We start from the raw sequence: 23,581 nt of genomic DNA, 5'->3' as shown, positions 1-23,581 counted from the left end.
AAACACAAGATCATCATCCATTTTATATCATTATTGAGATTTACGTTTTTGTTTGTAACTAAATGTTTATTTCGACGATATACAGAAAACTAGACCTTCCCGTTCCTCAACTAACAGTTGTGATTACAAATGAAAGAATTATATCTGGATATTATCCCCTGTATCTCTCTCTCTCTCTCTCTCTCTCTCTCTCTCTCTCTCTCTCTCTCTAGATATCTACAGAACCGCTAATCCCCTTCCCTTTTTTCAACCCCCAAAATCTAAGTGAAATCTAAAACTCACAGAAAAGAAGCGTTTTTCGCAAACCCTTTTTTCAACTCCTTTCAGGAACGAGGAATTCGAGTTTTTATCGGTTTCAACTTCAAGCCCATGCTTTCTGGTGAAAGAAGCTCAGGTGCGATGCAGGACGGACTCAAGGGGCTTCTTGGGCTGACACTGGACTGAGAAGGCCTGTACAAACCATATCCCATGAGGAAGTACTCTAGCGGTATCAACATCGCATGCGGCTGCTCTTCTGTCACCATTGATCCACATGCCTGAACCTGCAGGTCACCCACACGTCCAGTAATGAGCTTACCCTATATTCATGGAAAAGTACGACTCAAACTTGATATGACCGTAGAAATTAGCCGGGTTGCATACCTCAACCAAGGCACTATATCTTCTATCTAGTTTTGAAGTCATGTAGAGAGCTTCTGAGTGAAACGGAGAGCTGTCACCAACAAATATTAGCGAACGGCATTGTAGCTTTCTCAATCCTTCAGAAATGTCAGGTCTCCTACGAGAAATTAAAAATAGAATTAATTCCATGCCACCTAATGCATCAAATTCCGATTATGAAGTGGTTATAATTAAACATCCTGTATGCATTTTGTGCAGTTAACACTACAGAATGCCACAGTGATTGCCAATATCTCATTGATAATTTGTCTGCCGGGGACAACCCCTTCCTAAGTGGGTGGTTTGTTATTGGGATTTGATCATAAAATAAAAATATAAAAGAAATCTCGGGAATAGAATTTACCCATTCATTGCCTCAAGAAATCGCCAAACATTCGAACTATGCCTTTCATCAAGTGACTGTAAGAGCATACAGACATTAGACATGAGATCAGCACTTAACCACCATCATCGTTGGTTTTATTCAGACATGGATCGTAACATAATAAAAGAAGATAAAAAAGGCTAGAACACTAACTCTTCTGCATGCCCGAACTATATCTGACTCTGGTACTTGAACACCACCACGAACTTCCTGCAGCCAGGATTTAAAACTTAAACAATCAAACCAAAATAGATGCCGGGACAAAAATATATGTGAGTTCAACTAACAGTGGCAGACCTTGCTGAAGTACCGCTTAAGCAATATCTCCTTAACCACCCCGCACATGCCATAAAAGTAGAGTAAATTCGACATCACCTGAAAATGATATTAAATGTCATGTGAGAACCAGATTTTGCTTAAACCCAACAAATTTATACATCCAGGAAGGGAAGAAAAAAACCTTATTATACAACCATTCTGTCCAAGTGGCTGCTTTGCATATGGGTGAAACAAGTATCAAACCCATGACACGTGGTCTATATTTCATCTGTTGCCAAGAGTTATAGGAAAATCAGACGATTAAGGACTTATTGAAAGATAAGGAACACATATAAGCACCAATCTGCACTGTGCCAAGAGATCTTACAGCAAATTGGGTGAGAATGAAAGCTCCAGCTGTAACTCCCATACACATCACTGCACCGAGTCTATGGAGAGAGAAAGAGAGATCAGGATAACTACCTTCATTTTTCAATCATCTAAATAGAAGGATGATTATTTATTTGCGTGGGTTCAGTAAATGGGAGTAAAGACACTAAATCAGAAGCATTCTGATGAACAGGCATTTAATTTAGATCACTCCAAAGCAAGTTCTTGTTTCACATGAAATGGAAATTTCATTTACCCAAAAAAGTCGAGAACCTCGGCAATCTGATCTACTAAATCATCAACAGAATACAACGGATCATCAAGGCTAATTGCAGAAGCTCCCAACTGAACAAGTTCTTGAAGAAAGCACAAGATAAGATACGATGTGAAAAATAGCACTCAAATACAAGAGAAAATTAAACTGGTGTAGTCATAAAAATCAAGTGGAAGCCATATATGTAGTCAAGTTATTGATTTACAAACCTCATGGCCAGGAGGACTGATATGATATATGCAAAAGTTGTGGAGCAGCAAGGAACAAGCTTCTGGACAAAAGAATAATCCTTGAAAGCAGGACATATCTGGTAAATCAGATAATAAGACAAATGATAAGTTGGACCTTAATGTCACGAAAAGATAAACGACGTTGAAGCGTTTGGTCGAGATAATCCATGATGCCCGAGGTTTTAAATACTTGTCTGAAGTTGGTAAAAAATTAAGACAGAATTTCTCCAATTTAGTAAGAAGAAAGCAAAACCAAACTAGTTAGGAAACTGCACTCATAACAAATAAATTTCAGAGATAGAAATTGATCAAACGTATTTTCTAACTACACATAATATTTCAGGGTTATGAGCAATTTGATTCTACTAAAAAATTTGGAATTGAAAATGATGGGTAAGATCAATCAACAAAACTGCCAGGCAATGAATTTTAATTTCATGAGTAGCACACGTCCACGTATGCAAGACAAAGACAAACCAAATGTACAACCAATCATAACAATAATTATCGGTAGCTAAGCCATGCTGCACCTACGGTTTAACGCTAAATCAGGATATGTGACAAGAGCTGGCTTGTCCGGATCTCCCAACACAGCGACCGACACATAACCAAGACCGGTTCTCACAATATGCTCCTGCATAGAGATGCCATAACAGGATACAATTTAGACAACATTTCAGGGAAGTAAAATTGAAACAGAATAGTGACAAAGCATTCTTATGACTGCGAATCAGCATTCAAGAGATAAACCACGCACGTTAAAAAAGGCGCCCTTCCGGTTATTTACTGTGAGGAGATGATAATACACTAACAAGCATAACAAAGTATATTACCATCAAGAAGAAAAGTAGAGTGATCGTATGCAGTTAGTACCCTTAATAACAAAGTAGAAAATTGACCACTTTTGCTCATATGGGCGCAAAGCAATCATCAAAGAAAGTTTGAATTTTTATTCTTCGACTCCAAGAATATCAGCAGCATTCCAATTACTAACCAAACAAATACAACATATTTCCCAAAGCAGGAAAATTATACTACTAACTACTTTATAGATAATTGATTCATATACTCACATACTCAGCTCCCAAATGAGAAAAAATGCATTTTGTTCTTCAAAAGAAAGAGAATTTAACAAAAACCCAACAACAAAAATAGACAATCTGAATTTGTTAGCCTGCAATTAAGAAAAAGTAATGTTGCAGCAATCGTTCATGATAAGCAAGAAAATATTAGTCAATTCCTCTCAACACCACCCATTTTTCGTAATCAAAGAGTTGGCCTTTTCAGAATAGCAGGATCAAACGCAATACATATTGCATTATACAAATTTCGAAATTTTCTCGGCAACCAAACAGAACAACGTGTTTGTTAAAAGCAAAATACAATACAAAATTTCAGGAATGTGGGTTGTTTTACCTTTCCGCCATGAGAAACCCCCTCCATATCCACCGACACCGAATCACTTGAATCCCCCATTTTCCCTCTCTCTCCTCTCTCTCTCTCTCCCCCCTCTCTTCTCTCTCTAAAAGTCCTCAAATGGCTGAGGCATTGGGTTTGGTTTCCATGATTTATATATAAATATGAAAATACAAATCTCTCTCTTTAAAATGTTGACTCGTACGAGTCGCGAACCGAGTCACCGACGCTTAATCGCCAGCGAGGTCTCACGAGCGGTCCCGTATATATGAACGGGTTTTGATTTAACCAGAGTTAAGAGCGAGAGGCCGACAGTTTTTTAAATTTACTAAAGTGCCCTTGCTTTCCTTAATTCTATTTTTTTTTTTTCTTTAAAAGATCCAAACCCTAACGATTTTTATTTTGTATTTTTGTTTGAAAACAGATTATATTTATATTTTGGTTTTTTTTTAGTGGTGAAGTAGTTATGTATTTGAAGTTGTTTTTATTTTTGTTAAGTCGTATTTGGAGTTGTTTTTTTTGTTTTTTCAAACAAAATTGGTAAAAATTGTTAATTGCAATTGAAGCAAGGGCTAAATTGTAAATAAGTCATGATGTTGGTGGGCACGTATATCAAGCATTTGCTATTATTTACGTGTCGTTTTTAAACAACAAGGATATTAATTACAATGTGAAGTGGATATGATGAATAGCATGGGAAGATATTAAGTGGTAAATCATTTATGTTTAGGGATTTGTTATAGTTTAACGTTAATTTTCGTGTTAACATTATAAAATATTGATATAGAATCCTAATTTTGGAGAGAGTTCTCTTAAGCATTGCTAATTCATCTTTTAAGTTCATTCATAAAAAAAATGGCACTGAGCATTTAGAGTATGTTTGGTATCTTATTTGAAATTTTTTATTATTTTTCAAAACATTTCTTAAGAACATTTTTCGAAAACAATTTTCTTTAAGATTCAAAAAAATTGATTGGTTTGTAATTTAAAAATTTTAAATCTTATGACTTAAACTAAACAAAGAGATATAAAAATAGGGGGTCGCATGAGAGAGAGAAAGAGAAGAGAGGAGGAAAGAGAATAAGAGATGATTGAAGGAAAGAGAAAGAAGAGAGAGGAAGAGGAGTGAGAGAAATGACAGAGAAAATGAAGAGAGCGAATTAGATGAAAGATGAAAATGGTAATAAAAAAAAATAAAAATAAAAAAGGAGCGAGAGAGAGATTTGGAGTGAGAGGGGAGGAGGGAGAAAAAAAAGAGTAAGTTTATATTTAAAAGCTCACTTTTTATGTTTTTAGAAAATAAACTATATTTTTTAGTTAATTTTGAGTTTAGTTTTTTAAAATAATCCTACCAAACAAGTTTTTAATTCCTAAAACATAAAAATTGTTTTTGAGTTTAAAAAGTTGAATTCAAGTAGAGTACCAAACATGACCTATGTTTTCATTTGACATGCATTGAATCTGTTAAATTATCTTATTTAAGTCAATCATAGACATCAAACGAGGCCTCAAAGTCATTTTGCGAAATCTTGGTACAATTGCGAATAAAAGTAGTCAAAATTTGACTTATACTGAGAATTGCAATTACCCACTGAAATATGATGTATTTCATTCATGAAAATGAACATATATGAACAAGCATAATCAATCTAACCCATAAGTTTTTCCTATATTAGTTTACATGTTGCATTATTTGATCCACGTATTTTTATTATTATTAATCTGTTAAATGCAACAAGAGAAGTCACAACGTCCTTATTTATTTGCCCATTATAATAAAATAACATACGAGTAAATATTCTTGATCACTTATCATTATTTACTGTATCAAATCGTATTATTTAATTCTCATGTTCATACTCTCAAATAAGTCGGACACAAATAGTAGGACCAAGTTGTGGTCCGTTCGAGTTAAACGCTTATGCATGTTGCTAAAATTGGAATATACACGTAGATTGTATTGTTCACATCCAAAGACAGAAAGATTTGCAACTCTTTTATTTATTTATTTTAATTGTTTTTTTGGCAATGCATGGTAGGCCATCGTAATCACGACCACAGGATTCAGCAGTTGAGACATCATGTGACTAGATATAACTTATAAGTGCAAACATGTAATTGTATATTAATTATTTTTATTGTTTAATTTTTCATCAAGTTATTGGTATCTGTCATTAGCATTCACCAGACAACAATCCAAAAGTTAATTTTCACACAATTTTCAGTCCTTTTACTAAAACGGTTTTTTCTAAGATCACCGGACAACGGTTCTTCGACGAAAATTGCCAGACAAAACACAACCAAGTCACAGTTTTTTCGAGAAAAATTTGCCGTTAATTATTGACAAACAATTTTTATAAGAGATTTTTTTTTTTAAAATGACGTATATACTTATACATATTTTTAAATTTGTTATATGAACTTTTTATATCAAATTTTCAAAATCATTACTTTGTCATCTCACATTAACCTCGTTATGTTTTTCATCTAAAATAAACCACGTGCGCTACACATTACTTGTGTTCACCATTATTTTGGATTTTTAAACTTCCTAGACCCCAAAATAATCTTGAAACCAACTCATGTGCTCTTATTTTGAAAGGAAACTTTACGGAGCTAAGTGAGATGACAAATTAATGATTTTAAAAAATTGATAATAACAAATCACTTAAAATTTAATTTATATGTCATTTAAGTTTTTTTCCCTTCCTATAATTATTGCTAGCTCATAGTGAGACTAATCGTTTATTAAAAAAAAATTAAAAGATACAGAGTGGATAATTCGAACATGGAACCTCAAGCACAAAAATAAATATTATTAACCAATTGAGCTACAAATGACTTAGGTAGATTATTGTGTCATTTAGCAAGATTGAAAAATTCAAGGCCAAATTACATTTAGATACGAGTTGTTTGCATTTGTGCGTTATTAGAACTTTTTTTGGTAATTGTCATGATAAGTCAGGATCTGTTTGGACACATGATCTTATTTAATAAATTTTTAAAAATGTATTTATTGGCAACATGAGATGCTCTCGTCAATAAAACCCTCATCGGCCGTCTATATGACACTTACCAACTTCATAATCTGTTTGTCTTGATTTGCTTAAAAATTAATTAATTACCTAAACAAACATGGTAATGGAATTTATTTGGGATTATTAATACTTATGATACACTCTTGTAGGGTTATAAATTAGAAAACTCTACATATGTAAGTACACCATAAGTTCCAATATCCCATCAACATTAACCCACCAACCATCGTGAGAAATCATATATAATTACCATAATTTTTATCCTTCGATTTTTGTCCAGGATTTTAAACTGCGTTTTTCCTGCTCCCATACTCCCAATCCCAGTGATGTGAGTAGCTTTATTGACATTATCAATCCGTGCATAACTGATTCACAAAATATCGATTTACCGAAGGAAGTCTCTGAAGATGAAGTTTGGATGGCTGTGAACGGCATTGGAAGCTTAAAGGCCCTGGGACCTGATGGGGTTGCATGCTATCTTTTTTTCCAACATTGTTGGTCCACTGTTAAGCATTCTGTTATTTAATTGGTTAGAGATTTCTTTGATAATCCCTCAAGTCTTAAACTGATTAATGCAATGTTATTTACAAAATTATAACTAAAATTATCATTTCTAGGCTCAAACCTCTGCTTGCACAGATTATATCTAAAAATCAAGGGCTTTTGCCCCAGGAAAATCAATCCATGACAACATTCTTATTGCTCACGAAATTTTTTCTGGATTTAAGAATAAAAAAGGCAGGTTGGGTTCCATGGCCATTAAGTTGGACCTTGAGACAGCCTACGATATGCTTCATCGGGACTATATTCGAATGGTGCTTAGTAATTTTGGTTTCCGCCACAATTGGATTAAGCTGGTCATGGAGTGTGTCACTTCAACCTCATTCTCTGTCTTGATTAATGGAGAAACAAAGGGTTATTTTTATCCTTCACGGGGAATCAGGCAGGTCGATATTTTATCCTCTTAGATCAACTCCAATGGTGGGCTAAAAGTTAAATTACCTTCCAAAATTTCCCTCAAAGCCCAATCCAACCCAAGGGAAAATTTTGGGCTAAATGCTAAATGCTAAACCAATGCCAAATTCCCTCCAAAATTTAGCCCAGAAATCAGAGTGGACTCCACCTAATATTTATCGGAATTTAAATTTTTTTTTAGATTAAAATGTTCATAAAATTAATCTACTATAGTCTACATATATATATATATATATATATATATTTTAATTTAATTCAACAAAAAAAATAGCCTAAATTCATTCTTTAATAATCTCGGGCTAAAATTTTAGGCTATAACGGTTAGAGCAGAAAAGCTATTTTTGGGCTAAAGGCTAAATTTTCCGGGCTAAAAAATTTGGCTTTTAACCCAACCATTGGAGATGGTCTTACATCTTTATTTTATGCATGGAGCCTTTAATTAGACAACTAAATTTGTTAGCTTGTAATTCTAAAAATCAGGTTGGTATTCTTACTTATCAGGGGGCGTTTGTTGCGCCGGACTATCTCGGACTGGATTAGCTTAAAGGACTAAGTTGGACTGGCTTAGACTAGACTAAACTGGACTAACTTAGTGAAGCGTTTGGTGCAGTATTGGACTAAGAAGTTGGATAATAACAAATTCTAATATTATTTTATTTAATATATAAATTATTAATATTTTATTATGATCTTATCTTTTTCTCCATCTTTTCCTACCATTTCCGTCCCACTATTTTCCTCTTCTCTCATCGTCCCACCCTCTCCCCCTTTTTTTTCCTCTCAGACCTCTCAATTCATGTCTCTTTCTCATTCCTGGTCAAACTCCTTATTGATTCAGTCTCTATTTCTCTGTCCTCCCCCTTTCTCTAGCTATGCGTTGTTCGAACGGAACCTCACGGCTCCAATTTTCCCGACGAGTTGCATGTTTCCCGATGTGTTTTTTGGCCAACCTTCATTAAATTGGATGAAGTTAGCACCGCCAAAAAATTCATCACCATCCCTAGACCGAGATCTTAGCTTTGCATGCTCAAATTTGTCATGGATTTGAAGAAGCCCAAACAGGCCGAGACTTCCAGGCCATTTTCCGGCCACATTCGACCACATTTTGGCCTCGATTCAAGTAAAATCGTAATCTTGTCACTCCCAGCTTCAATTTGGTATATTTTATATGAAAATTGGTTGTGAAATGGATCTGAAAGAGAGTCGGGAAGTTAATGATTGATCTAGGTGACCGGCGATGACGATGAGTCTGTCAGGAGTGGTCGTTGAGCATGACAAGGATGAGAAATAGAGGATAGTCTTAGCTAGTCCCATGATTATTGGGGGGTCTCACTAAGACCTCTTAGTGAAGGGTTTTGTCCATGCTAGTCCCCTTTAGTCTCATTAATGTTAGTCCCAGCATGGAACAAACACAGTATTGGACTAATAGCTAGTCCAGTCCAGTCCAGTCCCAGTCAGTGAGGGCAAACAAACGCCCCCTTAGGGTTCAGAATTTCTAACCTTGTTTTTGCAAATGATTGTTTAATTTTTAGTAAAGCCTCATGTAAAGCAGCAAGGAGCATCATGAATACCCTCAGTAAGTTTTACTCTGCCTCTGCCCAAAAGATTAATTTCAACAAATCGTCTCTCTATTTTTCTAATAATACCACTAGTAGTTTAAGAAACGATATAATTACCATATTGCAAATTCAGCATAAAACAACTATTGCTAAGTACTTGGGAATTCATAATATAATTTTTTGGAAAGATCCTGTCAACTCTAAAGAGCTTATTCTCAAAATAAATAAATAAACTTGTAGGTTGGAAGGCAAATACCCTTTATAGGGCTGGCAAACTAACTTTAATTAAATCCAATTATCTGACATGCCTAATGTAACATTCCACATCGTTCAGGGGAATGAATCTTGTAAGCCTTATATGTATATTCTCATCTCTACCTAGCACGAGGCCTTTTGGGAGCTCACTGACTTCGGGTTCCATTGGAACTCCGAAGTTAAGCGAGTAGCACGCGAGAGCAATCCCATGATGGATGACCCACTGGGAAGTTCTCGTCTGAGTTCCCAAAAACAAAACCGTGAGGGTGTGGTAGGGGCCCAAAGCGAACAATATCGTGCTACGGTGGAGTCGAGCCCGGGATGTGGTGGGAGCCTAGGTCGGATGTGACAACATTCTCGTCGGCACACATCCGGCCAGGGATTAGCTCTCACGCGCTACTCGCTTAACTTCGGAATTCCGATGGAATCCGAAGTCAATGAGCTCCCAAAAGGCCTTGTTCTAGGTAGAAATGAGAATATACATATAAAACTTACATGATACACTCCCCTGGACGATGTGAGATATTACACCTAATCATGTCATGACTTGTTTTAAATGCCCTAATAAAATAACTTATACTTTGGACAAAGAGTGTAGAACTTTTCTTTGGGGTAATGAAACTAAAATGGCCCCCGTGGCCTGGAAGAATGTTTGTACTCCTAAATCTATGGGTGGCTGTGATTTTATTGCTAATTACAGTTGGAACAATACCTTATTAATGAGTATGTTGGACATTGATATTGTACGAAAGATATGTAGTATTCTTCTTCCTTTGCATGAAAGGCAAGATGAGTTTATTTGGGGTCCATCTACTAATGGTGAATTCACTGTTAAGTCTACAACGTGGTTGCAAGTTGAGCACCAAAGAGTACACCCTTTAGCTGTTTTGTTGAATAAAATGCGGAAACTGTTAATTCCTCATAAGATAAAAATGTTTTGTTGGCTTCTTTTTCGTGGGAGACTCTAAACTCGAGTGAGATTAAATAGGTTCGTTCCTAATACTAATCATGTTTGTCCTTTTTGTAATACTGATGAAGAAGATCAGCAACATCTTTTTGTTAGATGTATCTATGCTCAAGAAGTTTAGCGAATTTTCTCTAGCCCTTACCCTATTGGTGTCGGGTTGGATTTAATTGATTGGTTATCTCAATTGAATGCTAATGATGAGGCGGAATTGTCTGATCTTAGTAAGGCTCTCCTTATTTGTTGGCAAATATGAAATGATAGAAACAATTTGATTTTTCATAATTGTAAGGTCCACCCTGCTAGAGTTCCAATGGTGGCTACTACAGCTGGTAGTGAGTACTACAACACTAATAAAAGCTCAAGATCAATTCATAATTTCGATGTTGTTCATGGATGTTCTCAGATTATTCAATGGAAAGGCCCTTGTGCGCCATGGCTCAAAATTAATTTTGATGGTTTAGTGGTGGGATCTCAAGCGGCTGCAGGTTTTGTCATCAGAGATCATAATAGGTCTCCTATTGTTGTTGGGACTCGCAATCTTAGAGAGAATACTATATTTGTTGATGAAGCTCTTGCCTTACGTGGTGTGTTGAAGTTTGCAAAAGTCAAAGATTTTAAGGATATATATGTTGAAGGTGATTCCAAGCTTGTCATCGATTCTATTTTAAACAAATGCAGAAGTCACAATTTTACTTCTTGAAATTCAAACTTTGTTCTAGTTTGACTTCTGCATAGGGGTGGTTTCCGTTTCATTCGGTTTGATTTTTTGCCAAAATCGAAGCTGAACTACTTTCAATTCAGTTCAGTTCGATTTTCTTTTGGGTTTGGTTTTGTTTGGTTTCGGTTTCTTTTATTTTATCAATGTCGCACTCCTAAACAACTGATTTTAGCATTCATCTTCAGTCTAAAGAAAATTGACTTTTATCTTCTCCTCTGTAATGGGGAAAACCAGAACAAGCATAAAATTCCTAAAGAAGATGATCGCTACCATCGATGCTGCCAGGGCGAAAGGGCAATCCGTCGGTGGTTTTTTTCTTTTGGGTCTAATGTTAGGCTTGTTAAGCACAAACCCTTATCACAGTATATCATCGTATCGTTTGCCAATAAAATTATATTTTGGTAGGATACCTTATTTTATTTATAATAATAGTATGTTATATTTGTCGATCAGCTTATCCAAAAGAAAAAAGGACACCTTATTTTCAACGAACTGCACGTTAGATTGTCGATCAGTTTAACTTGCACCTTTGGCATGCGTCGGTCGTCATATTTGTCAACTCAAAATAAAGATAATAATTTTTTAATTTTGTCTAATAATATTTTAACACGTATTTTATAATTTTTAAAAATAATAGATATATTATTAATGTTTATTGGACTTTAGAAAACAAAGAACACGTCACATTTTTTTTTATTAAACCATATCAGAGTAGAGTACTCATCCATGAATCGGACCAATTAAAAAATGTCACGTGTTTGTATTTTTAAAATTCAAAAATTTTAAATAACATGCCAATTATTTGTCAAAATAATAGTTTTAATATATCATGTAACAAAATTATATTCACTAATGAGTACCAAAGTATTATCGGAATTCAAAAACTATATAGAATTCACTCCAAGGCAAATTATTTACTTTTGCTTTTCCTCTTGTTGCGAAGCCTAAATCCCTAACGAAAGTTTGCATGAGCATTGCTTGTGGTGCAGGGCATAAGAATTAATTACGACCCCACTGAAAAGCCCGATGGCTTCTGTCGATCATAAAGACGACCTTTAATCAGATTTGACGTGTATTTTTGTCAGTAGATACGGTTGAAACAGGCCCAACCCAAAATCCTGTGGGCCAGGCTCATATTAAATGGGTCAAAAGCTTTGCTTCTAAGATTCGATTGGGGGGTTAAATATCAATTTTAAAGTGCCGACTCATTTTCTCAAATTAAAAATAGAAAACAAAAATTGAGAGTTCCGCATTAAAATAAAAAAGTAAACGTTGAAAATTAAATCTCAATCGTTCACTTGAGAAAAATAATTTATAAGAAAAAATTTATACAATTTTAAATACATCTTGACATTGACCGAATTAATCTGCGAACGATACTGAATGGTTCAATTTCTAATTGCAAGTGATGTGAGATTAGGTGTTGTGAATCTCATCATGAACGTTACTTAATACAAGTGATGTGAGATTAGGGGTAGGTCGAATCTTAATCAAACCTTAACTTCAACAAAAAGAATAATACAATGATTAACTTTTGGTTAAATTGTTAAGTACAATTAATGAATGAATTTGGTTAGGATTGATCGAATACCCCATACGAATTCGAAAAATACACGACATTTTTATATGTCATATTTGAAATTTAGATTAAATTTAAGAGCGAATCAAAAAATTACGGTAACATATTTTCCATTAGAATACAAAAAAACATCCATCAACTTTTTTGTTTGCAAATACACACATCAATCTTGAACGGATAAAGACTTATTCTTTCAAAACTATTCGATTTGATTAAATTTTGATTACAAGAAAGCAAAAGCAAAATATATTCCAGTATTTTGCTCACAACGATAAGAAATGCTAAAGGGGCTCTTTCAAGTGAGTCTCTCCATGTATTATCCGCCGGCTCAAGTTTTTGACACACCCTTTTATAATATTAATATCAAAATTAACATTAAATTGTAAGGTGATAAAATTTTTATGAATAGTTCTATCTTAAAAAAAACCCTCTCAGCATTTCTCCAATGATAAGACATCCACCGTTGATTTTACCTTTTTTTTTTGTTTTTGGCTACAAACCAACAAACAACGTTGGATCAAAGAAAAACAGCTACATTGTATGCTACGCCGAATTTCACACGACCATATCCATAAAGTTGAGAGATTAGAAAAAAAAAATTATATAAAAGGATATAATATTATTCCTGTCCCTTTCAATAGTTATCACATCTAAATATACCGCTTACCACTTTTATTTCATTATTATTGCTTTAATAAAGTTCCAAATTTTACAACCAAATATTCCTCAAAAAACATAAACACAAAAAGATGAAGAGATGAAATAAATAATGAAAATACTTGGGTTTACTCGGTTGGGAGTTTTTTTTGGTACGACAATGGCCATAATACAATAGTTGGAAATTTGAATAAAAAAATTTCAATTAATAATATTATGATATTTGATGTAACGAATCGTATTTTCGTCACAATGAATTTTTTTTTTATTCTGTTGATGCATCTAATTGTCAATGCGATTCAGTTTCATATATTTTATATCATCAAAATTGTTTATATTCTCAATAATCATATAAATATTATCACTATAAAATAAAATAAAAACAATTAAATTGACGATAACTTAATTGTGTGTATGATTAAAACAATTAAATTACGTTGGTAATAACTAACATTCTGACAGTGAATTGTCAATTTGTTTAAATATATGCGTGACGAAACAATTATTAAAAACTAAATGATTGTGAATTTAATTAATTAAAACAAATATGATTTTTGAACATTGACAAAGAAATTTACACCATTTCAATTATAAAATTTCTACAATAAAATGTATGAACGTAAACATTTTTTGTCATAATAATCTAGGACAATAAATTATATCCTTTATTGTAATTTAGAGCAGTTTAAACCATAACCTAAAAAAAAAAAGGAAAACTAACGAAAAGTTCTCAAAAACTTTAGTTTTTAACGAAAATAATAAAATAAAGATGTAAGTGAATTGTACTAGAAGTGAGTAAAAATGTCTTTAACGTTAAAATAAACAGTACTAGAAGTGTTTAATTAAGATTTTTTTAAAGAAAAAAAACATCAATAATGTGGGGAGTCTGAATTATTTAGACATCCACGACAAATCAGCTAAAAAGCTACGTCCTGCTGCGTCATTTTCCTCCCCTCTATTTTCAGCAAAAAAAAAAAAGAAAAAAAGAAAAGAAAAAAGAGATCAGAGAGAAAGAATCAGAGAGAGTGGAAATTCCTTCGCTGTGAGGACCGTACGCGTAAGGCTTGGAATGGACGAAGAAGAAGGAAGAGACTGCATTGATTTTCCGATGTAGATTGCTCCGAATCCCTGAGATTCACGCAAATCCGATTTTCTCAGATCGATTTACTCTGCATTGATTTCTCTTCTCTTTTTCTCGGCTCATTTCCTTGTCGATTTTTTTTTGGAATAAAACAAATGAACGGCGGCGGAGAGGGCCTCGCGGCTCCGGCGACGTCAGGGGCGGCCGTATCGCCGCTCGAGTGGAAGTTTTCGCAGGTCTTCGGAGAAAGGACAGCCGGCGAAGAAGTTCAGGAAGGTAATAGTAATACTCTTCCTCTAATTTTCGTTTCGTATTGTCGGGGATTCACTATTGCTTTCGTTTCTCTCATTACATTTAATTCTAATTAATTTAATCTTAAATACATTTATCGGACGATTAGTTGCAGAAATTGTGTATTGAATGATGAGAATCATAAGACGCCAATGAAATTTAATCGAAAAAGTTTGGTTTTTTGATGACCCAAGCACTTGAGCTGTATAGTTAAGGGAAGTGCATTTTAAATTATTTAAAGCGTTTTCGTTGGAAATGTTTTTGGAACTAATGCTTAATAAAAATACAACTGAATCTTAGAAATCACATAACTAGTGCTTCAGGAAGCAGTTCAAGTGCTTTTGAAACACAAAAACATTTTTTCTAAAAGCGCATTCAGTCATTTTAAAAGCACTTCCAAATGAACCTTACATTATTGGCTAATGGTTTGTGGCTATTAATTGATGAAGCTATACATTTGGAGGCTGTCTAATTGTTTTTAATCTTCGTTTAATTTTTAAATCACTACATTTAGTTGATTAGTATAGGGATTCATTTTCGAACATATTGTTGCGATGGAGGCATGTAGGGAGATATGTTTTAAACTTAAGGACTTGGATTTGAGAAATAAGTGAACTGGAAATCGTATCACTTTCAATCAATGGACTCACTTGAATACCTGCTTTTGAAGCTTTGAAAACGATACTTAGTGGGTGTTTGAAGGTGTTGAGTAGTGTGCTTTGGTGCACCAACATACACAACTACTTAGCTTGTGTACATGCTGAATGTTTTGCAGTTGATATAATATCGGCTATTGAATTCGATAGAACTGGGGACCACCTTGCCACTGGAGATCGTGGAGGCCGGGTGGTATTGTTTGAAAGAACGGATATAAAGGATGTAAGTTAATACATTTTTATCATGAGGGGGATGGGGGTGGGAGTGCATTATCTTTATCCTTATTCTGTTGTTGTATTTTGTTACACTGGTGTGATTTATTTCTACTTTTATTGTATAAACTTAAATTTGTAGCATGGTGGACATCGGAGAGATCTGGAGAGGATGGATTATTCAATCAGTAGGCATCCTGAGTTCCGCTATAAAACCGAATTTCAAAGTCATGAACCTGAGGTATGACTTTCTTTGTGCTCAACTAGGACTGTAGATAGGCTTATAAAGATTTCCTCTTTGCCAGAATCTGGATTTCACTAACTTGCACTTTCTTCTTTTTTCAAAACTCAGTTTGATTATCTTAAGAGTTTGGAAATTGAGGAAAAAATCAACAAGATCAGATGGTGTCAAACAGCTAATGGTGCACTGTTTCTTCTCTCCACTAATGACAAAACCATCAAATACTGGAAGGTAGCACCCACCTTTTTTGAACTTGTATGTGGTTAGATTATATGGAAGATGATTTCTCTCGATATCACATCTGCCAGAGTAATTTTTAAGCAACATTAGTTGCATTACGTTTTCCATTTATATATTGTTCGGAACAAAGATGGCGATTACTCCAGGCATTTCATTTTATACCTCATTCTTGGGATGAACACACACATACGCACGTGCAGAGTGTAGTGCATGACTTGTTATGGCTTCCAATAGGTGGTACAACGACTTAAGATGTAATTATTTTAAATTTTTTTTTCGTATGGAAGGAAACATTCTAATCCTGCCCTAATGCTGAGCAGGTCCAAGAGAAGAAGGTAAAGAAAGTATGTGAAATGAATGTGGATGCTTCTAAATCTATGGAAAATGGTTCAGTTGCTAGTTCTATGTCAGCAAGCTCAAAACCGTATCTTGCAAATGGAGCATGTAAAGAGAGCCCAATCAGTTCTCCAAGCAATGACACTTCATTTCCATCTCTGCACTTGCCAGTGGTAGTTGTACACAATCTGATTTGTTTATTTTCTGATAGCATATGGTTTTGCTGTTATGGTATTTAGAAAATTTTCCAGAGTCAATTATGGTTAACTTTCTTGGTGAATGACATTCTATTATTTAGCTCTAACACTTGAACTTTTGTGGCATCCAGGTGACCAGTCAAGAGACGAGCCTTGTGGCTAGATGTCGAAGAGTGTATACCCATGCCCATGACTATCATATTAATTCGATTTCAAATAACAGGTACATCTTTTATTCAATGGAATACGCCTTCACCTTTTCATCAATTTTTAAATCATGTTGTGTATATTCATTGTTTGCCTTGATGCTTGTGCTCCTATTTGAACTTAAATTTTTATTATTTGATTATGTGATCATGGAGGAGCAAATTTTAGTTGCTGGACTTCCCCAACCCCCAAAAGAAAAAAAAACAGTTTCTGTTGTAAACGTTGACACTGGAACAATATTTGTCACTAGAAGGAAAAAAGATTTATTTTCAATGTCGAATCTTACTTTTATGTATTATGTAATATATACTTTGGTATTGTTGCATGGATATTATCTACCATGGTCTCCATCGTCTGGTCACTAATGTAACTATCTTTTGGTTTCGCAGCGATGGTGAAACTTTTATATCAGCTGATGACCTGCGAATTAATCTTTGGAACCTAGAGATTAGCAATCAAAGTTTTAATATTGTTGATGTGAAGCCTGCAAACATGGAGGATCTAACTGGTAAAACCCACAACACTATGATGACAATTTCTTACTTTTCTAACTTTTGACTGTCATTTGAAGAGAAATGGCAGTAGACATAACCTTGACCCAAGTATCTGGGCTTGTTACAAGGCTCCTGGTCTGCCATTCAGTCATATCCTGGTGAACGTTTCATTAAGTGGCATGCTATCATGTCTGTCATAGATTTCATCTGTTTCTATATGGCTGAAATGTTCTGGCCATGTAGTAAACTTGAATTATGCCTTATTTATATGCTTTGTTGGTCAAACAGCTCCACATGTGTAATTATTTATCTTTACATACTTGAAATTTATGTGCAGAGGTGATAACATGCGCAGAATTTCACCCTACTCATTGTAACATGTTGGCGTACAGTAGCTCCAAAGGCTCAATTCGTCTTATCGATCTGCGGCAGTCAGCTTTATGTGACACTCATAGCAAATTGTGAGTTGTCTTTCATTCTTCCTCCCTTCCATTCTTGCACTCACAAAGATGATTTAGTATTGTAATAAAATAAATGTATGGAAAATCCTTTGACACTTTTAGCCCTCTTTAATTTCTTGGTTTCCCTTGAATCCTAATTATGAGTTATAATGGTGCAGGTTTGAAGAACAAGAAGCACCCGGTTCAAGATCTTTTTTCACTGAAATAATAGCATCGATTTCAGATATTAAGTTTGCTAAGAATGGAAGACATATACTCAGTCGGGATTACATGTCTCTTAAGGTTCACATATTCAGACTCTTATAAAAAGATGGTTCATACTTTCAATATTTTGAAACTTCGTGTCATAGACCTAGTAACAGAGTTGCAGTAACAAATGCTTAAAAACCTTCTCTCTCTCTCTCTCTCTCTCTCTCTGTTTCTTGAGACTGGATTGCTAAAATATGCTATTGTTGTTACTGTGATGTTTAGAGTGAATACTTTATATCATGATATTCAATTTGTTCTTGTGGTGAGTTTGTGGATTGCGGCTACTTCTTGTCTTCAGATTTTTCGGATTCTTAACCCTGTCCATTACAAATTCTGTTCTCACCTTTTTTTCCCGGTTTTCTCAGTTATGGGACATCAACATGGATTCTGGCCCAGTTGCAACTTTCCAGGTTCATGAATATCTAAGACCAAAGGTGATGTATTCCTTCAAAAAGTTTGTTTCGCATATAATCTTAAAAGAAGACAATACTATTTAAGTAATACCATACAATGCAACTTATTTAGTTCTTTATCTTTCTCAGCTTTGTGATTTATACGAAAATGATTCCATCTTCGATAAGTTTGAGTGCTGTCTAAGTGGAGATGGACACCGAGTGGCAACAGGTTCTTACAGGTTAGCTGTAGACCATAAACATCCTTTGTTGCTTTTATACTTGCACCCTGACCTAAGTTGTATGGGGCTCAACATATGAAGAAACACATTTCTGTGATTCCAGCAATCTGTTTCGGGTGTTTGGTTGTTCTGAAGTGAGCACAGAAGCAACAACATTGGAGGCCAGCAAAAACCCCATGAGGTATTTTTCAAATTCTATATAATGCTTCTTAGGCATGCTCTTTTTAGGGAATGGTATCATTTAGTCCAAGAAAAACTCTTTTTTGTTTTTTTTGTTCTCTTGGTCAAATGTGCTTATTATTTTTCTCATGAACTTCCAGGAGACAAGTTCAAATGCCAGCAAGGCCTTCTAGATCTTTGGGCAGCCTTCCTCGTGTTCTCAGGCGAGGTATGTTCTTGCTTGCATATGAATTTTGTATACATAGTCCATTTTCTGAAAATTGAGTGGTCTTGGTAAAATTTAACATAATTGATTTCCATTCGGAGTCTCGAATGAACTTAAAACTTTTTTTGTAAAAGAGAATAAAATTCAGATTTGAATCGATTAGGTATGGTACTTGATGGTAGTCTATCTGCTAACCAGTATCTGTACATATTTTCTTCCATTGTAATATAAAAGGTGCGGATAACTCTGGAGCTGATGCAAACGGAAATTCTTTTGATTTCACAACAAAGTTGCTACATCTTGCATGGCACCCTTCTGAGAATTCAATCGCCTGTGCTGCTTCAAACAGCCTTTACATGTACTATGCATAAAAATAGTATGGAAAGTTGTATGTCTTGGCAGGCAAAGCTTTTCTGATTTCTATTGACAAAAGGCTGCCTTGCCTTGTTCTCCGACTAGTGATGTTAAGCTGCACCCTACCTAACTGCAAAATCAGGAAGCATTTTGGCTGATGTCAACATTTGCAAGAAGAAAGTAGTATCTACCCCACCCATACAGGCGAAACATTGCTGTTTAAGGTAACTCGAAAGGAGAATGCTGTTGTCCTCATAGTGTCTTGTTAGTTGAAGAGATGTGATATTAGCTGATCCCCCTACCTAAAGAATACCTGGTCAATATCTGCTTTGCTGCTACTGTAGAAACCAATTGGGTCCTAGATCCTGAAGCGGGGAGAAGCTGTAGTGGTGCCATCAACGCTGATTGATACCGGGGCCTTCAACCTTGTATTATTTGAACTAAAGTTAAAAGGGTTTGTGAAATTTTATCACTGTTTTTACTCTAACCATTCTTTCCCCCTCTTTCAGAGTCTGCTGATTTTCTTTCCTTAGCAAGTATTGGTTCCTTTGGACAGTGAAGGCTCCATGTTAGACTTAATTCCTCGGTCTTAATTCGTCTGGTTTTTGGGTGTTTATTGTTTAGGTAAATGTTTTTGGTGTAGGTAAACTGATCATCTCTATATTATTCGGGGGTCGGCGTGATATCGAAGCATATGGACTACTTTTGTTGAATTAGGTGCCTCTTTTGTTTAGTTTGTGCTGACATTAGTGTTGCCCTTGGGAGCTAGGAACTGTAACAAACTTTTACCTTGTTCTTAAACCACTATTTTATTAAGTATAACTGTATATGGTAAAATTTTCTCTTTGTTTATATTTGACCGCGGTGAGCTCGTTCCCTTTTTTAAGGTTTACCATGGTAAATTAAATTCCTTGGATTTGGCTCGGGCCTTTCTTCTGTGAAACAAGTGTCACATTTGCAGCATGATGTGAGTAGCACGATCTTTTATATTATTTGAGAGATTTGTTTTGTGCAACGATGCTTGGAAGTGTCTCTCCCACATCGTACAGATGAAGCTCTTATTATGGGATAGACGTTAGGTGTGGAGAAGTAAAACTAGGAAAATTAGCAATGCCCCCTCAATTTAGAAATTAGCATCTTCTTTTAAATTTCCCCAGCGACCTTTAATTGTGTTTTCAAACCCCTTTGAATATGTGCAATTTGCCATCAACCATCAAATTTATTACATTTGTTTGTTTGTTTGTTTTTTTTTTTTCTCCTTCAATTGAACTGATGAAGGCAACTCTCAATCTGACGGAATAATTTTTGGAATTGACACTAGCGATGAATTGAAAATTCAGAAAGCAAACCGGGATTAGGAATTAAGTCTGAGGTATTGCTAAAATTTTCCGAATTATTGAAAATAAAATTCTAGTCACTTGTTACCACAATTTAGTATTTTTTATTTTTATTTTTTACTTGTAAGTAAGAGTTATTAATTTCAAATCTCGAAAATAACGATATCGCAACTAATTTATTCTTAGTGTAAATATATTGTTAAAAACCCAAAAAGCCCTCTAAATCTAGTAATTGCACAACATTGAGGAAAAAGCGCATTGTACAAGTCCAAAAATGGGTAAATCCCAATTAGCAACCTAATCCTACGAAAATTGGAAATTGTGATTTACGCCGGATGCAAAAAACACATGGAGAAAACAGCTTCTGGCTAAAATTTCAGCTTTCCTCCATAACTCTTCTCTCTCTCTCTCCGAAGCTCCACGGTCATGGCTCTGCTGACCCGAGCCCGCATCCCTCTCCAGCTCTCGGCCCAGCGGGCCCTCTCTCTCCACACCACCGTCCCCTCCCTCTCGTCCTCCGCCCCCTCCGGCTCCACTCCGGCCACCTATGCCCGCCCTCCTCTCCCTTCCACCTCCCCGCCCCCGCCGGGCCTCTCCAAGGCCGCCGAGTTCGTGATCTCGAAGGTCGACGATCTCATGAACTGGGCCCGCCGCGGCTCCATCTGGCCCATGACCTTCGGCCTCGCCTGCTGCGCCGTCGAGATGATGCACACCGGAGCCGCCCGCTACGATTTGGACCGATTCGGCATCATCTTCCGGCCCAGCCCTCGCCAGTCCGATTGCATGATCGTCGCCGGCACTCTCACCAACAAGATGGCCCCTGCTCTCCGCAAGTAAGCAACAAGCCCTTCCTTCCCTCTCATTTTTCCGAATCGCAGTTTTAGGGTTTCTGGATTTTTGAGCTTAGAAAATGTTTTGGCGATAATTAGATTTGTATATACCTAATATAATCTCAACTTGGAATAATTGGAGCTTTGATTTAGCTCAATTTTAAGGAAATCTCCGATAAAATGGGAATAACATATCCACCCTTCTCCTCCAGTTTGTTATTAGGAGAATTTTAAGAACCAACTTAGATTTTTTTTTTTTTTTTTTTTTATTTGCATTTGCATGAATTTTACCAATGAAAGTGCTTGCTGGTTATGCTGATTAGCCAAGTTGGTTAGAGCGGTATGCTTCCCGTAGTTAGATTAGACTAGATTATGGCTCGAATATAAACAATGTATTAGCTCTTGGTAACAAAAACTAGTTTTGCAAGGGGGTTGTAGCTGAAATAGTTAAAGAGGATTGTCTGTCGTTGGATGGATGGGATTTGTCCTCCACAATATTTGCTTGTATTGAAGAAAAAAACTGCTTTGTGTTGTGTGACTTTGGATGGATTGGATTTCTTAGGAATTTCTTCTGGGAAGTGCATAATTGCCTTTGATTTTGGGAGTTAAAAGCTCCTTACCAACCTTTCAATTTACGCGTTGTTGTAATGTTTGCACAAGTAAACAAATGGGTATGAGTTGTTGTGATCTTTGTGCTGAAATTTTGTTGCAGGGTCTATGACCAAATGCCTGAGCCGAGATGGGTCATCTCCATGGGAAGCTGTGCAAATGGGGGTGGTTACTATCATTACTCCTATTCCGTTGTTAGGGGTTGTGACAGGATCGTCCCCGTTGATATCTATGTTCCAGGCTGCCCTCCCACTGCTGAGGCCCTACTTTACGGCCTTCTCCAGCTACAGAAGAAGATCAACCGGCGCAAGGATTTCCTCCTTTGGTGGACCAAGTGAGGACTTTCATCTTGTGTTTGGGGGCCTGCTTTCGCTATATCTAATCCAATAATAAGTCTATCCGGGGTGGTTTGCCCTGGCTAAGCACCATGAAAAGGGAGAGATTTTGCATTTACAAGTTATAAATTTTAGGTCCCAGGGTATCCTGTGTTGTGCTTGCTGCATATTTCCGTCGTTTTGGAGCTATAACAGTCGCCAAAGATTCTGTATAACTTTTCTCTGTTTCAAACTGGGTGCTTGAACTAATCTCCCATGTTTATCTACTTGTTTGATTGATTGTTGGAAGCTGCTCATAGTTTTTGTTTAACCCGGGATTAATTAATGTATCCATGTTTTTTCTGTAAACCCTTGAGTTCATGATTTCAGTTTCAAGTAGTCATATTATTGTTGGAAATGTTGTTGCCTGAGACTGGGTCCGAGGGTTCTAAGACTCGACTCTGAGCTTAGGTGTTGAAGACCCAACCTGGTGAACTAGGCGCCCGAGGACTTCGATGTGCAGGACATGAACCCCATCTCCCAAACCCAACGCCGGGGACGAGGATCGGGACCTTCGGAAGCTTGGGACCCAAATCTGGGACCTTCCGACACATGAGATTTGAACTACCAACTCCCAACTTCCTAATCTTGTCCAATCCCAGTCAACAAACATGAGACTAAGGATTATCACATAAGTTTTCGGTCAAGGCTGTCTCTAATCTGTGGTAATAGAGTGGCCAAAACTGGTGAAACAACCCCAACACACAATTTCAAAAAATGATTGCGTTGAAAGCATTTATATTGTTTCTTCTTCACTTATGCGGTGATCGTATCAATTAAACGTAAATCTTATATGATGTTCCCGCCACACAAAAATAGCCATAATTGTAAGTAACGGTCCATAATTCGTTATGTACCATATACAAATATTATTCTCTTGTAATTTTTTTTTTTTTTACATTTCACTTGTAGTTACCTCATAAAAAAATAAAATAAATAAAAACTAATTGAACAAAAAATAAGTTGGCGCACACTTCTATTTTACTTTATACATACGGTTCTTAAATTTTGAATTTCAAATCGATATAAAT

At 35.8% G+C, this 23,581-nt stretch overlaps 3 protein-coding genes across 8 annotated transcripts; 2 read left to right on the top strand and 1 right to left on the bottom strand.

Moving 5' to 3' along the window:
* LOC137739712 (protein NDL2) lies at positions 1-3,879 on the bottom strand. Of its 2 annotated transcripts, none has more exons than XM_088686031.1 (11): positions 3,614-3,879; positions 2,732-2,831; positions 2,177-2,391; positions 1,950-2,038; positions 1,692-1,752; positions 1,506-1,592; positions 1,343-1,420; positions 1,199-1,255; positions 1,025-1,080; positions 643-778; positions 1-542 (listed from the first exon to the last, which is right to left on the bottom strand). In XM_088686031.1, the coding sequence occupies exons 1-11, from the start codon at positions 3,671-3,673 to the stop codon at positions 324-326; spliced, it is 1,158 nt and encodes a 385-aa protein (XP_088542157.1). In that variant the 5' UTR covers positions 3,674-3,879; the 3' UTR covers positions 1-323. The 2 variants fall into 2 exon arrangements, with proteins under 2 accessions (XP_088542157.1, XP_068335496.1); XM_068479395.2 differs by having other exon boundaries at positions 2,177-2,274.
* A 10,404-nt stretch (positions 3,880-14,283) lies between these two features.
* Positions 14,284-20,252, top strand: LOC137730007 (serine/threonine protein phosphatase 2A 55 kDa regulatory subunit B beta isoform). Of its 5 annotated transcripts, none has more exons than XR_015956209.1 (14): positions 14,284-14,718; positions 15,509-15,612; positions 15,745-15,843; positions 15,955-16,074; positions 16,404-16,592; positions 16,748-16,839; positions 17,213-17,331; positions 17,655-17,778; positions 17,937-18,060; positions 18,393-18,461; positions 18,570-18,661; positions 18,743-18,842; positions 18,982-19,049; positions 19,281-20,252. XR_015956209.1 is itself a non-coding variant. In XM_068469078.2 (14 exons), the coding sequence occupies exons 1-14, from the start codon at positions 14,598-14,600 to the stop codon at positions 19,415-19,417; spliced, it is 1,536 nt and encodes a 511-aa protein (XP_068325179.1). In that variant the 5' UTR covers positions 14,284-14,597; the 3' UTR covers positions 19,418-20,252. The 5 variants fall into 5 exon arrangements, 3 of the variants coding, with proteins under 3 accessions (XP_068325179.1, XP_068325188.1, XP_068325171.1); XR_015956208.1 differs by having other exon boundaries at positions 16,404-16,595; XM_068469078.2 differs by having other exon boundaries at positions 18,765-18,842.
* Positions 20,253-20,994: 742 nt separating this feature from the next.
* LOC137730025 (uncharacterized) lies at positions 20,995-22,859 on the top strand. Its single transcript, XM_068469098.2, has 2 exons — positions 20,995-21,570; positions 22,280-22,859. The coding sequence occupies exons 1-2, from the start codon at positions 21,164-21,166 to the stop codon at positions 22,512-22,514; spliced, it is 642 nt and encodes a 213-aa protein (XP_068325199.1). The 5' UTR covers positions 20,995-21,163; the 3' UTR covers positions 22,515-22,859.
* The last annotated feature ends 722 nt before the right edge of the window (positions 22,860-23,581 follow it).

Source organism: Pyrus communis, chromosome 15, assembly GCF_041283825.1.
Source record: "Pyrus communis isolate YQ-2024b chromosome 15, ASM4128382v1, whole genome shotgun sequence".
NCBI lineage: Eukaryota > Viridiplantae > Streptophyta > Magnoliopsida > Rosales > Rosaceae > Pyrus > Pyrus communis.
This window is presented reverse-complemented; position numbering and strand designations above follow the sequence as displayed.